At 36.2% G+C, this 13,416-nt stretch overlaps 1 protein-coding gene across 4 annotated transcripts in view; it reads left to right on the top strand.

The window, feature by feature from the left end:
* Positions 1-13,416, top strand: part of SMG7 (SMG7 nonsense mediated mRNA decay factor) — a 56,375-nt gene that overhangs the window by 25,248 nt on the left and 17,711 nt on the right. For all 4 annotated transcript variants that reach the window (XM_036442683.2, XM_036442684.2, XM_036442686.2 and 1 more), the window contains 8 exons: positions 899-1,031; positions 2,273-2,444; positions 3,639-3,710; positions 4,538-4,688; positions 5,053-5,188; positions 9,196-9,358; positions 9,634-9,790; positions 12,713-12,783. In XM_036442683.2, the coding sequence (XP_036298576.1) occupies positions 899-1,031; positions 2,273-2,444; positions 3,639-3,710; positions 4,538-4,688; positions 5,053-5,188; positions 9,196-9,358; positions 9,634-9,790; positions 12,713-12,783 (1,055 nt within the window). The remainder of the gene's footprint in view (positions 1-898; positions 1,032-2,272; positions 2,445-3,638; positions 3,711-4,537; positions 4,689-5,052; positions 5,189-9,195; positions 9,359-9,633; positions 9,791-12,712; positions 12,784-13,416) is intronic.

The raw sequence follows: 13,416 nt of genomic DNA, 5'->3' as shown, positions 1-13,416 counted from the left end.
GGAATGATTGACCTCATAAATTGTTTAAAAAAAAAAAAAACCAAAAAAAACCCCAGTGCTCTGGAGCCTTAAAAGTTGACATTGATAAAAGTTAGGTACTTTCCAGGTAGGTTGTAAACCTTTTATCTGTTTGCTTCCTTGAATCAAGCCAGTAATATCATCCCTTCATCTTTGTTCTGTTTTTTTCTCTCTCATGTGATTTCCAAGTTAGAAGGTGGCTGTATTTCACCAAACTGAATTTAAAATGATTCTCTTAACAACTCAATTAGTGAAAGGCATTTTATAACAGGATTTTGGTATGCTGTATTTCAGCATTGAGTTGTTTCTTATTTTTAAATAGCTAAAATTAAAATGTCAAAAAATGACCTTATATTTCAAGTTCTAAAGAAAACATTAACTCCAAGAGAAACCAACTATTAATTAGAAATAGAACTGTGAGAAGTAGATTTTAGGGAAATAAGGGATATAGCTTAATATTTACAAAACTTTTTTCCCTCTCTACATGTCACTTGTTAGGGTACACTCAATTACTTTTTGGCATGATGTATGCAAATTTGTTAATAGTTTATTTTTACATTGGTGTTACCACTGTAGTTCTGATTTTGTACTGGGATCCCTAAGTAGGCTCTACATTTAGTAACACTAAAATATTAATAACTAAACAATCTGATTATTCAAATATTTGGTTAAGTGTTTACTAAGGCCAGTTGGATTCTACTGCGTGTCTAGTCTTGTTCAAAGGGGAGCCTAAAGTTATTTAATTAAGTCACTATCTTTAATGCAGGTTTACTATCTAGTATGTTATAATTATAACAAACAGTTCTTTCTTGTTCTCAGGGGGACCAGTGTCTGCCCAGTGAGTCACTGCTATACAAATAGAATTACATTTTGTTTTCAGCTGGAATCATGCCTTTAAGAATCAGATCACAACACTACAAGGCCAGGCAAAGAACCGAGCAAACCCGAATCGGAGTGAAGTTCAGGCAAACCTTTCTCTGTTCCTAGAGGCAGCTAGTGGCTTCTATACTCAGGTGAGTTCTACATTGTATCCCAATTTTCCTAGAATTCTCTTTGTACACATCTTGTCCTTATAAATACTTTGTGGCTCTGGCTGGTTTAGCTCAGTGGATAGAGCGTTGGCCTGTGGACTGCAGGGTCCTGGGTTTGATTCCATGTGCCTGGGTTGTGGGCTCTATCCCCAATTGGGGGCATGCAGGAGGCAGCTGGTCAGTGGTTCTCTTTCATCATCGATGTTTTTAATATATATATATATATATATATATATATATATATATATATATAATTTATTTTTTACAGAGAGGAAGGGAGAGAGATAGAGACCTAGAAACGTCGATGAGAAACATCGACCAATTGCCTCTTGCACACCCCCCACCGAGGATTGACCGGAATCGAACCTGGGACCTTTCATTCTGCAGACCAACGCTCTATCACTGAGCCAAACCGGCTTCAGCCATCGTTGATGTTTTTATCTCTCCTTCTTCCTTCCTCTGAAATCAATAGAAATATATTTAAAAAATAAAACACAAAAACCCACTTTATGTAACCACTGTGTGGGCCATCCAGTTGATCACTTATAATCTCAAGTGAATAAAAATGCCCCAAATTTTATACCATAAGAAGCCAGATCATAATGGATTAAGGAATGAATTAGGAATTAAGAAAGCAGGTATAGCACATTGTGGACTCCTTTGAATGAGTTTGGTGAAATCTTTTTGAGTATGTTTCTTATTGATATTTACTGAGAGGAAGGGAGAGGGATAGATAGAAACATCAATAAGAGGGAAATATTATCGATTGGCTGCTACCTGCACACCCCGTACTGGGGATCTAGCCCTTAACCCAGGTATGTGCCTTGACTGGGAATCGAACTGGGGGCCTCTTGATTCATGGGTCGATGTTTAACCACTGAGCCACACTGTCCAGGCACTGAAGTTTTGTTTTTTTTAAAAAGTGCTGCCATTCCTTCTAGATGCATATTCTAGATTGCTCGAATACTTGAGAATTTAAGAGAGATGATTTGTAATGAATGCTACTAATTATCATATGAAGGATTACCATATGTACAAGAGAAAATGACAATAAATACTGTTATTATTTGCTTCTATTAAAAAAGAAATGATTGGGGGGGGAAAGAAAGGAAAGGTTACCATAAAATTTTCTTGAAGTCCTTGCTCAGGTTTGTTAAAGTATACAAGTTTTACTAAAGAGCACTTCTGACTTAATACTAAATCTTCCTATGTTTTCCTTTCAGTTATTACAAGAACTGTGTACAGTGTTTAACGTAGATTTACCATGCCGTGTGAAGTCTTCCCAATTGGGAATTATCAGCCATAAACAGACGCATACCAGCGCCATAGTGAAGCCACAGTCCAGCTCCTGCTCCTATATCTGCCAGCACTGCCTCGTGCACCTTGGAGACATTGGTGAGTTTTTGGTGTGAAGGAATTGTAATACATTTATTCCTTCCTTTGGTGTGGTCATGGAGGGAAGCTCAATTTCCCTGTAAACAGCATGCAAACACAATTTAGATGGTCATAAGAGGAAACTAAAATATATTTTAAGGCACTTAGATTTTCTCATTGTTTTGACATTGGCAAAGGACCTTGAAGGAAGTAACTTTCATATTAAGATTTAAATTTTATTCAGATTTGTGCAGATGTAGGCAAATGATAAATAGCAAAAATGTAATCAAAGCTAAACTTTTCAGAATGGTGCCATAATATTTCCTAAATTAAGTCTATACTCCTGGAATTGTGGGGTTTATGAATTATTCCTTCTGAAACCAGATTGCCTTCTTTCCTTCCTGCCAGTGCATTGAAAGCTCATTTCTGTTTCCTTTTAACAGTTAAATTTGTATTTCCATTTTATATATTTAAATCTGGGAATGTTATGTAATTTATTTGTTGTTCATTCCTTTAAAGTGACCTAAAAAATGGTTGTAAAAAAATTAACTATAGGATTATGTTTTGTTGTCCTCAAATAACAGGAAATTGAGAACATTACTGCTTTAAGATCAAAGATTTCAGATTTCTTGATGTCATAAGTCACTAACTCCATGAGGGGTTACATCAAAGTAAGCACCAAGTTCTGCAGGAAGATTCAAGGAATAGTGTATTTAGGTTGTTTTGCTGTCAGTGTATTCTTTGCACACACATACTTAGTATTGCATTTAGGTATGAGGCATTTTTCAAAATCACTTTATAAATAATTGAAAGAAATACATAATTTTCAGATCATCTTGTATAGTGTTTTTTGTTTTGTTTTGTTTTTAAGTGCCATATAACTCACCCCTTCTTGGCCGGCTCCAGGTCACCAGCATAGTCCGTAGTGAGAGCTGGTGATGCATGACACTGGAGGACCTGAAAGTGGGGGCTAGGTAAGCTTTAACATTGGTTACATGCTGAATGTCCCACATAGGGAAGGCTGGATGGACACTTCACACATAATCCTATAGTTAATTTGTTTTAAAGTATTTTTCTGTCTTTAATGCTCTTAAATCAATTTTAATGTGTTTGTTATCTTTAGAATTTAAAACAATAGCCTGTTTGGGAAATATTACCCTAGTTGTTGCTTTGTTTGTTTATCTTTAAACGACATTTTCTTCTTCCTCCTCTCAGCTCGATACAGAAATCAGACCAGCCAGGCAGAGTCCTACTATAGGCACGCAGCTCAGCTTGTCCCCTCTAATGGTGAGTGAGTCTGTCATGTCAACTGGTGGACAGTGACACTTTATTCAGTACAGCAGGATGGTAAATAACTGAAGGCTTATCTTTCATGTTTTAGGAGTTTTGGTATTGATTGTCATATTTTCCCTTTTAACTACGTAACGAAATGAAATTTCTAAAATAACTGTTGTAAATTAAAGCAGTATAAGTACAATATTCCCTAACATGATCTAAAATTATTTCAACAATTCTGACTTCCATGATTACTTATAGAATAATTCTCTCTTTAAAAGCACCATTTTGGTCCTAGGAAAATTATCTCATTATCTTAAAGGTAGTGGATTTGTATTTTGGTGGTCCCAGAAATATGTGTTAGCAGTGATTCTTGAAGTAGAGAAATTATAACAGATGTTTGATGATATAAGTCATTCTTGTTAAGCCACATTAAAATTCCTCTATAAATTCTAAAAGACCTTGAGAAAGTCTCAAGCAGGAATGGTAGTCTGCAAACTGTTCGTTTCGTGTTGTCTGTGGCTGCTTTCCCACTTCAGTGGCAGAGCCGGGTAGTTGTAATAGAGACTGACCCCCTAAATCAAAACATATTTACTATCTAGCCCTTTCTACCAGTTGTATTTGAACTTAAAAGTGCTGTCCACTCTAATTATGTGGCTTTTTAACCATTGCTGAGGTGTGTTGGTTTACATTATGCCTATTTGTAATGAGATCATGACATTTACTTGATCCAATACTCCACCCTATTATTTTAAAGGCTTGAAAATTGATAATTTGTTTTCTGATTGCAAAACTTGGTGCATCTTTAGTTACTTTAGAATTTTGACTCTCTCCTCTAGGTCAGCCTTACAATCAGTTGGCTATCTTAGCTTCTTCCAAGGGAGACCATCTGACCACAATTTTCTACTACTGCAGAAGCATTGCTGTGAAGTTCCCTTTCCCAGCTGCCTCCACGAATCTACAGAAAGCACTTTCTAAAGCACTGGAAAGGTAGGGCTGACTTTCATAAGAGGATTTGTGTAACCTGGTAAAACCCTCAAATTTAGGCATATAAGAAGTAATGCTCAGTTCCCTATGCTTCTCTTACACTTGCCTGATTTATAAACAATAATAAGTAATAGTTTTGTATATAGTTTTCACCAAATTTTGACCAATCAGCAACTGATTTGTTCCCAGTAGAAGAGTACAGGCTGCTGATTACTGCCTCCACCTGAGTGTGTCACATTTGAAAGTCAGTCTGCGCAGAATCCTCTCTAGGTGTTCAAACATTGTATTTTTACAAACTGAAGCCTCCTTTAAGAGGTTTTAGCTAATTTACTGCTTAAGTTTCATGGAAGTTTTTCTTTCATTTCAGCCGGGATGAGGTGAAAACCAAGTGGGGTGTTTCTGACTTCATCAAAGCCTTTATTAAGTTCCACGGCCATGTGTACCTGAGTAAGAGCTTGGAAAAGTTGAGCCCTCTTCGAGAAAAATTGGAAGAACAGTTTAAGGTTAGATTCCAAAACCAGAGAATTTATTGTCTTGTTTAAATAAGCATAAGATTTGGAGGAAGATGACTCTCAGTTTTCATGCCATTACTTAACTGTGAACTGTTGGTAAAAATTAACTTTGACATTAAATACGAAAGTTTTGCATACAGCATCCTTTTGATTTAAACTAAGGTGCCCTTTATACAAAGAAATACATGCAGCAACAATGGCCTAAAAAGTAGCTGTCATTTGGCAAAAAGTATCCAAGTGGAAAGAAGCAACTCCTGTCTCAGACCAACCACATTTATTTCTAATTTGCAAAGTATTGCTTTTGATGGATTAGATATTTTTAGGTACGGTTTCGTTACCTATTTTATAAGTATTTCCATTCTGCAAATCAAGCTCCTTTCTCTTGCATTTTGGTCCATCAAGATTTGTGGTAGTTTGAAGGAAAGAAATGAGAAATTTTACTCAATTATTTTTAGTTACGTATGTGAAAATTACTTGGGTTAGTTAGTATATTAAATTAGTTTAAATGTAGTGTATGATAGGTAAAATGGAGGAGTCAAAATTAAGTATTAACTTTATTTTTAATTTATTCAACAAATATTTGACTTGTACACCTGTCACTGTTTTAGTTACTGGAATCAACATTAAACAAGACATTCTCAATGAGCATTTTTTATTTCGTGGTTACTTCTGGGTATCTTTACACTTTGGAATTGTCTGTAACAGCAGTCGCCAACTGGTGATCCGTGGACCACAGGTGGTCCATGAGGTCTAAAAGGTTGGTGATCGCTAGTCTATAACAACTTTATAGTTTTACAGATATTATAAAAGTCTCACAATTCAGAGATTGTAGAACTTAATTAAGAGACATAAATTAGCCAGATGTAATAAATGTGAAGTGGTTTTTACAGATAATCAATTTTTAGTTGATACTTTTATATAAAATATAAAAGTTAATTGATTTCAGAGAGGAATGGAGAGGGAGAAAGAGATAGAAACATCAATGATAAGAGAAAATCATTAATCAGCTGCCTCCTGCACTGTTCCCACTGGAGATCTAGCCCACAGCTCAGGCATGTGCCCTGACCTGAAATTGAACCACAACCTCCTGGTCCATAGGCCAACACTCAACCACTGAGCCACATCAGCCAGGTGTAGTTGATACTTTTTGTGTGAGAGTATAGTAAATAACTATAATAAATTTGTTTGTTTTAAAATAAGCTTCTAAAATAAGAGTCCCTTGCAATTTTCTGTTTCTCTTAGTGGCATATGTAAACTTAGTCCATGATTTATAGAGGGGGGTCGGGTGCATGAAAGCAACAACTTGCTTTGTAATGCCCTCAGCTATTCAGCCTGGAAAGAACAAACAAGTCTCAATAGCTTTATTATAAGTTTTCAGATTACTGAAAGATTATTTTAAAATGACATATCTTTGTCTTTCCTGTAGTCAGAACTAAAATCAAATCTTAGGATTTGAGTAGAGATATGTAGGGTGTTGCTGAGGACACTCCTTTGAAAACTTAACAGTCAGGTTGACAGCTATCTTCTTGGATGGTGTAGGTGTAGTCCTGTTACATATTGGGATTGGACAAGATGACCTCTTGAGATTGCTTCGAGCTCTCTTATCCTATGAAAGATACACTTCCCAAACAGGGAGGGCATGGAACCTACCTTAATGAAATCCTCTCTATGTAAGTTATTCTAGTCTAGAGTCTAGTCAGTTTTGCATTTGGTTCAACCTCAAACACTAATATGCTCTTCAAATATATAATTTTGTATGTGAAGTTCTGGTGGGAGTGTGTGGGCAATTGTTTAGTATCATTCCTGCACTCTAAAATTAAACACAGGATGAGGCAGATCTATTTTAAACCTCACCCAGTACTAAAATGTCACAAGAGCATTGTGGAGTGAAATTTTAGCATAGTTGAGTAAATATACAAAAGTATTTTAAATCCTATATAACAAAAGGCTAATATGCAAATTGTCCCCTCGACCAGGAGTTTAACCAGGGGGCAGGGCTGCCCGTCAACCACTCAAGGCCCTACCTCTTCCCCCATCCCAATCCCTGTCAACCAACCTCCCTTGTCCCCCTCCCCCTGGCTGGCCCTCTCCTATCATCTCAAGTAGGGGCCAGTTGGGCCACACCCATTCACAATTTATGTACCGAGCCTTTAGTTTGTAGATAATGATGTAAACTTCAGTGTGTCTGTTTAACTAGCAATCTTTAGCTACTAAGCAGAAACATTTACCAAGTTGAGGTTCATTGAAGGATTAAGGCATGGAATTTAGGAACTGAGGTGTAAGGCTTTTTATATCTGTCAAATGTATGCTGTTTCCTAATGGTATTTAATTCCTTGTTTTCCTCAATGGCTGTTCAAACTTTTTCAGTAGCAATATGTGTGTTCCTATTTGAATTTGTCTCAGTGGAGAATCTACTTACTTCAGTACAATCTAAATTTTACAAAAGTATCGTACAATTGAATAATTACACATTGACTTCCAAAGGTGTGAATTATTCCTTCACTAAGTATTTGTTGTGTGCCATGCACTTTTCTAGGCCTTTGGAGACACAGAGGAGAGAACAAGACAAAGTCTGTGCCTTCATGAATTTAATCTTGCATATGGTGTAGCCTAGTACTAGCAAATATATCAATGCTTCTGTGCCTACATTAGAAAGTCCTTTAAAGGGTTCTGTAATGTAGGACATTGCCTTCTAAAATGAACACTGCATTGCTATATTGTAATTGTAAGAAAAAATGCTGTTTGAAAAATACAGATGAGTATTCTCATTTATGCCAGACCACTGGTTAGGCTCCCCTCATGCCTGGGTAACAATGTAAATGTATTACAATAACACATTTGTGTAAAGGCTGGATGGAGAGATTGAAAATTTTATGGGAGAATTCTGGAGAAGAGTTAGGATTTCAAGACATTTTCAGGAAAGGGTAGAAAAATGCTTAATGTCTTTGGGAAAGGAGTGAGCATTCTAGATGTATATATGGGAGTGACAGATGGCAAGGAGGCTGAGAGATCTGATAGGGAGAGGAGAATGAAAGTGAAGTGGAATTATATTTTTCTCCAATGATAATGTGAAAGGTCTTGCTAATGAATTATAGATCTTATTCTGTATCTGTTTCCTACCATAAGGCAGTGAGAGTCTCCATTGTCTCCACAAATTTTCCTTGGGGACAGAGGCAGGTTGGCTGTAGCTAAAATGTAGAATGAAGCCAGATGTCATCTTTGTTATCAACTTTGTTAGGAACTTGTGGGGTTGAAAAGGGCGATTAGGTTGAGGCCACCAGCTGAATGCATGGAGGTAAATTATTCCTTTTAGTGCTGATTAGCAGGTCTTTTTGAACACATGGTTATTAAGTAAAAGAAGTTGATGATGAAGGTTATGGATGTACCTTCGGGGGAAATGTCAGTGAAATAATTTGTAGAAGTACCTGTAGTATGTTAATGATTGCTTTAGATATCATTTGCCCTTTATTCCAAAGTATGTTCTTGCTATATACCTCGTTTATAAGTAAGTTTCTTTAAGTATGTCAGGCCTTTGAAAGAGTAAATTGTATGACAAATTTTGGAAGTCAGACATTATGTACCAAGAGTTCAAAAACATGTTTTGAGTATTTGAAATTTTTCTTCTCACTATCTGCATGTACTTTTTAGTCATTGGTCCCAATTTGATATTTTAGTGTGTTTGCATCTCTTATAAAACAGCTTCTAATGGATGAAGGCATGTAAATTTATTGATCGATACTGAAAACTTGTGAAAAACAGTTCAGTGGTGTTTGGGTTAATTTTTTTCAAGGCAAATGGTCAGCATGAGAAACATCAGACCACGTTAGACTCGATTAAAATACTGAGATTATTAAAAGCGGAATAGTTTACCCATCTGTAATTTATTATGCTATAACCCAATGTAGCTCTGAATACAGACTGACAGTTTAATTCTTGTGTTGAAGATGGCTCCTGTTTTCGATAACAGTATATGCAGTGTTCCCTATCTTCTTTTACAGAGGCTGCTGTTTCAAAAAGCTTTCAACTCTCAGCAGTTAGTTCATGTCACTGTCATTAACCTGTTTCAACTTCATCACCTTCGTGACTTTAGCAATGAAACAGAACAGCATAGTTACAGCCAAGATGAGCAGCTGTGTTGGACACAGTTGCTGGCCCTCTTTAGTAAGTATTAAATCATTTTTAACTTTCTGTTCCATCTTCTTTGGCCTTTTCATCATAAAGCATTAATGCTATATAAAGAAGTGTCTTGTATGTCTTAATATTGAATCAAGAGGCCCATACTCTAAATTCTGTTGCTTATCTGCTGACATCCATCATCACTGTATCTGTAACAATTTTAACTTGGGAATGAAAAAGTCTTTTTAGAAAGAAGCTGTGAGACTGATAACACAATTTCAAATATCTTACGCTTTCTGTATACATTTTTTTCTTTTGAGTGTCTTTTTTTGGCATCCTGTGCAAGTGTCCTCTCCAGAACAAGTCTCAGGAGGAATCCTACAATGCTTATCCCCTTCCTGCAGTCAAGGTCTCCATGGACTGGCTGAGACTCAGACCCAGGGTCTTCCAGGAGGCGGTGGTGGATGAAAGACAGTAGTGAGTATCTTAGAGTTTCGTGTCAGCTTTTGTGCTTTGTTTGTTTGATATTCAAAGATATGTTGAAACCACCTTAGAAAACACAACATTTAAACAATGGAAGGCTGTATTTCCCACCCACTCTTTTGAAATTAAACTGAAGACCTCTTTGTATGCTTTTCCTTTATTGTTTGAATTCTTCATGTGAAGCACAATCTTAAGGATTTCTGACTTTTTGTCCCCCCCCCCTGCCCTTGGTCTCGGTTGCCACCCTGGGGAAGTGGCATTTTTCACATTCCAAAGTGAAATGGAGATAAAACCAGTTTATTTCATATTCACTACAGCAGCGTTTTTCAACCGCTGTTCCGCGGCACACTAGTGTGCCGCGAGATGTTGCCTGGTGTGCCATAGGTGCAGACAAGACAAGAATTTTATAATTTTTCACTATTTTGTTTACTTAATATTTCATAATAAAGTAATTATAAAATACTTTCTTTGTGTTTATTTGATTCCTATTCAAGAGAATTACTTTATATATAGTCAATATAGGCACAGAGTTAAATTTTTTAACATTTTCTAATGGTGGTGTGCCTCGTGATTTTTTTCATGAAACAAGTGTGCCTTTGCCCAAAAAAGGTTGAAAAACACTGCACTACAGTATGCTCCAATTTTTTGTTTAGGAATTAAAAGAAAGAGATTTTTACTTCTTTCCATTGTTTTCTATACATAACATGTTTGGTGTTGTCTATAGTAACGCCCAATTTGAGTTATATTTGTTTGGTTTAAGCATAGAATATTTTGGTCATCGCCATTTTCTCACTAATCTCTACTCAGAATAATTCTGACAGTTCTTAGGAACTATTTGTTTTAGAGTGAAAAACAAACACCTTCAGCTTACCTTGGATTGTGGGAACATTTTCAAAAAATTTTCAGTGAGTTGGAAGTTCCTCCCCTGCATATATTTTTAAATATATATATATTTTATTGATGTTTTTACAGAGAGGAAGAGAGAGGGATAGAGAGTTAGAAACATCGATGAGAGAGAATCATCGATCAGCTGCCTCTTGCACACCCCCTACCAGGGATGTGCCCACAACCAAGATACATGCCCTTGACTGGAATCGAACCTGGGACCTTTCAGTCTGCAGGCCGATGCTCTATCCACTGAGCCAAACCGATTTTGGCCATATTTTGATGATGGATATAAGGAGAAGCCCTTTGACATTTCTGCTTTGTGTCCCAACATCTACACTTTGACCAAAGGCACAATCTTGAAAATGTCCCAGCCACATTTAAGACCCTGTGGTCCTTTTACTTAATTTTCTTTTCTTTCCTCCTTAAACCTCACTATAAGTTCATTTACTCTATGAATAGAGTTTAGTAACATAGCACAGCATACCACACATCTCCTTTTCATATCAGTGTGAGCATTGTAAATGTATATTTTTAAACATTGCTTTCTGGTGCAAAATTTTCATTTCTTCATCCAGAAGCTATACTGTTTTCCTTCCCTTCTGTACTTTAAAACCCATAACTTGTGTTTGTTATAGGAAATTGTATCAGTGACTCTATGAAAGAAGAATTCTGTATTTTATATTTACTTGAGAGTTTTTGTATTTATGGGCAGGGATTGATTGTTCTGTTTTGGTTTTGTTCCTGTAGTGACTCTTTTGGCCCACTTTTTGCATCCCCATTTCTTTTTTTATTTTTTTAATATATATTTTTATTGATTTCAGGGAGGAAGGGAGAGGGAGAGATAGAAACATCAATGATGAGAGAATCATTGATTGGCTGCCTTCTGCATGACCGCTACTGGGGATCAAGCCTGCAATCCGGGCATGTGCCCTAGACTGGAATTGAACCCGGGGCCCTTCAGTTCGCAGGCCAACGTTCTATCCACTGAGCCAAACTAGCTAGGACTGCATTCCCATTTCTTAGCATGGCAAAATGGTTATTCATGCAGAGGAATAGTTTTATTTACAAATCTCTCCTCCCCTTCCCCCTTTTCTTTCGTATCATTTACTCTTCCCCCTGTCTCCTATCAGATATATCAGGATTTTTATGCCCTTGCAGGTATTTCATTCTATTGTAAATTGTGTTACAATTCATTTTAAAGACAAGTGTGGGGTATGTCTCTAAAACTGGAGATTTTCTTCCTATGTTTCTCTGTATATCCTTTTGTACTTTTTTAATGGCATATTCCCATATTTCACAGTGCACAAGTATTAGTAGTTGTCAAGTTTTCTCCATGTTGTGATTACTTACATCTAATTTCTGTAACCTGGGCACCTTGACCTAGCTTTTTTATCACACTTTTCACCAACATTGGTTGTTACACATTCCAAGAAAAGCTTAATGTTGCCTTAAGTAGAATATGGATTATTTTAAATATTTTTAATATTTTAAGTAAACATTAAAAAATTTTAAATATTTACAAACTCACAAAAATAGCTTGAGTATTAGGAAACAGAGTTTAGAGGTAGGGATATTGTAACAGTATGTATATTCATCACATTGACCAGAGAATGTGATTTGACTGGTGTAATCATACATGCTAATTCAGGTTAAGAACTAAAAAGGGGTTCCACTTTTTACTGACGATGTATGTGAAAGCCCTATAAAAACATGTTGCTTCTCTGGTCATAGTTTCTCAGTAAATACCAATTTTCAATGTTTAAAACTGAAAAATTATTAAACTTTAACTAGTGTTAAATTAGGAGCCTGAGAAACATCTGCAGTAGTATCTCATAGAAATTTGACACTCTGGTGTATCTTTCATTAGACATCTTTGAAAATATGTTTTAGGAAGTCATAGTCTTTAAAGTGCTGAAGCAAGGAGAAAAATGCATGAAGTCTAGGTCCTTGAGATAACATTTTCATGAGTTTAGTGTTCTGGTTTCTCTTATGTGAAAATAAAGTCTGCACTATCGCTTTCATTTTCAGCATTTGGCCCTGGCTGATTTCTCTTCTAAATAGTTTCCATCCCCATGAAGAGGATCTTTCAAGTACCAATGGTAAGAGCAACCTCAACCTTGTGCTGTTTACATTGTTCTCCATCACTAATGGTGGGCTAAGGCCACAGAAAAGCAGGTTTGTGTTGTTATGTGTTTGATGTTAAATTTAATATATCAGAAGTGACTTTGAACTCTCTCCAGATTGAGTGGGTGGAAGTAGAGGTGATGTTCTTCCAGTAGCTTATTCTCCTATTTAGCTGCATCTGAACAGGAGCACAGAGAGTTCATACCTTCAAATTCTTTCCATTCTCCTTGTTCTTAGTATTAAAAAAAACACAACAAAACAAAACACATGTGTGCGTGTGTGCACACACACAAAACTAATGTAAACAGCATTACTCTGTCAAAGTAATGCCTACTTACCATGAAACATTTGAGACATACAAATATAAGAACACAACTCACCTATGGTTCTCTCATATAGAGATACGGGATAGTATTGTTTTCTATGGACCTTTTTCTATGTGTGTATACACAGCCTTTATGTGTATCTAACTCAGCTTTGTACTTGCTTTTTCAATTTAACATTATATTGTTAGCAAAAGCTTTGTCATTTAAACATTTTGACACATTATTTTTACTGGCTGCATAATAGTCCATGCTATATATTTGCCATAATCTATTTAATCATTA

The sequence above is a fragment of the Pipistrellus kuhlii genome, unplaced genomic scaffold (assembly GCF_014108245.1).
Source record: "Pipistrellus kuhlii isolate mPipKuh1 unplaced genomic scaffold, mPipKuh1.p scaffold_m20_p_18, whole genome shotgun sequence".
Taxonomy (NCBI): Eukaryota; Metazoa; Chordata; class Mammalia; order Chiroptera; family Vespertilionidae; genus Pipistrellus; species Pipistrellus kuhlii.
Note: the sequence above shows the minus strand (reverse complement) of the source record. Positions and strands in the feature narration are given on the sequence as shown.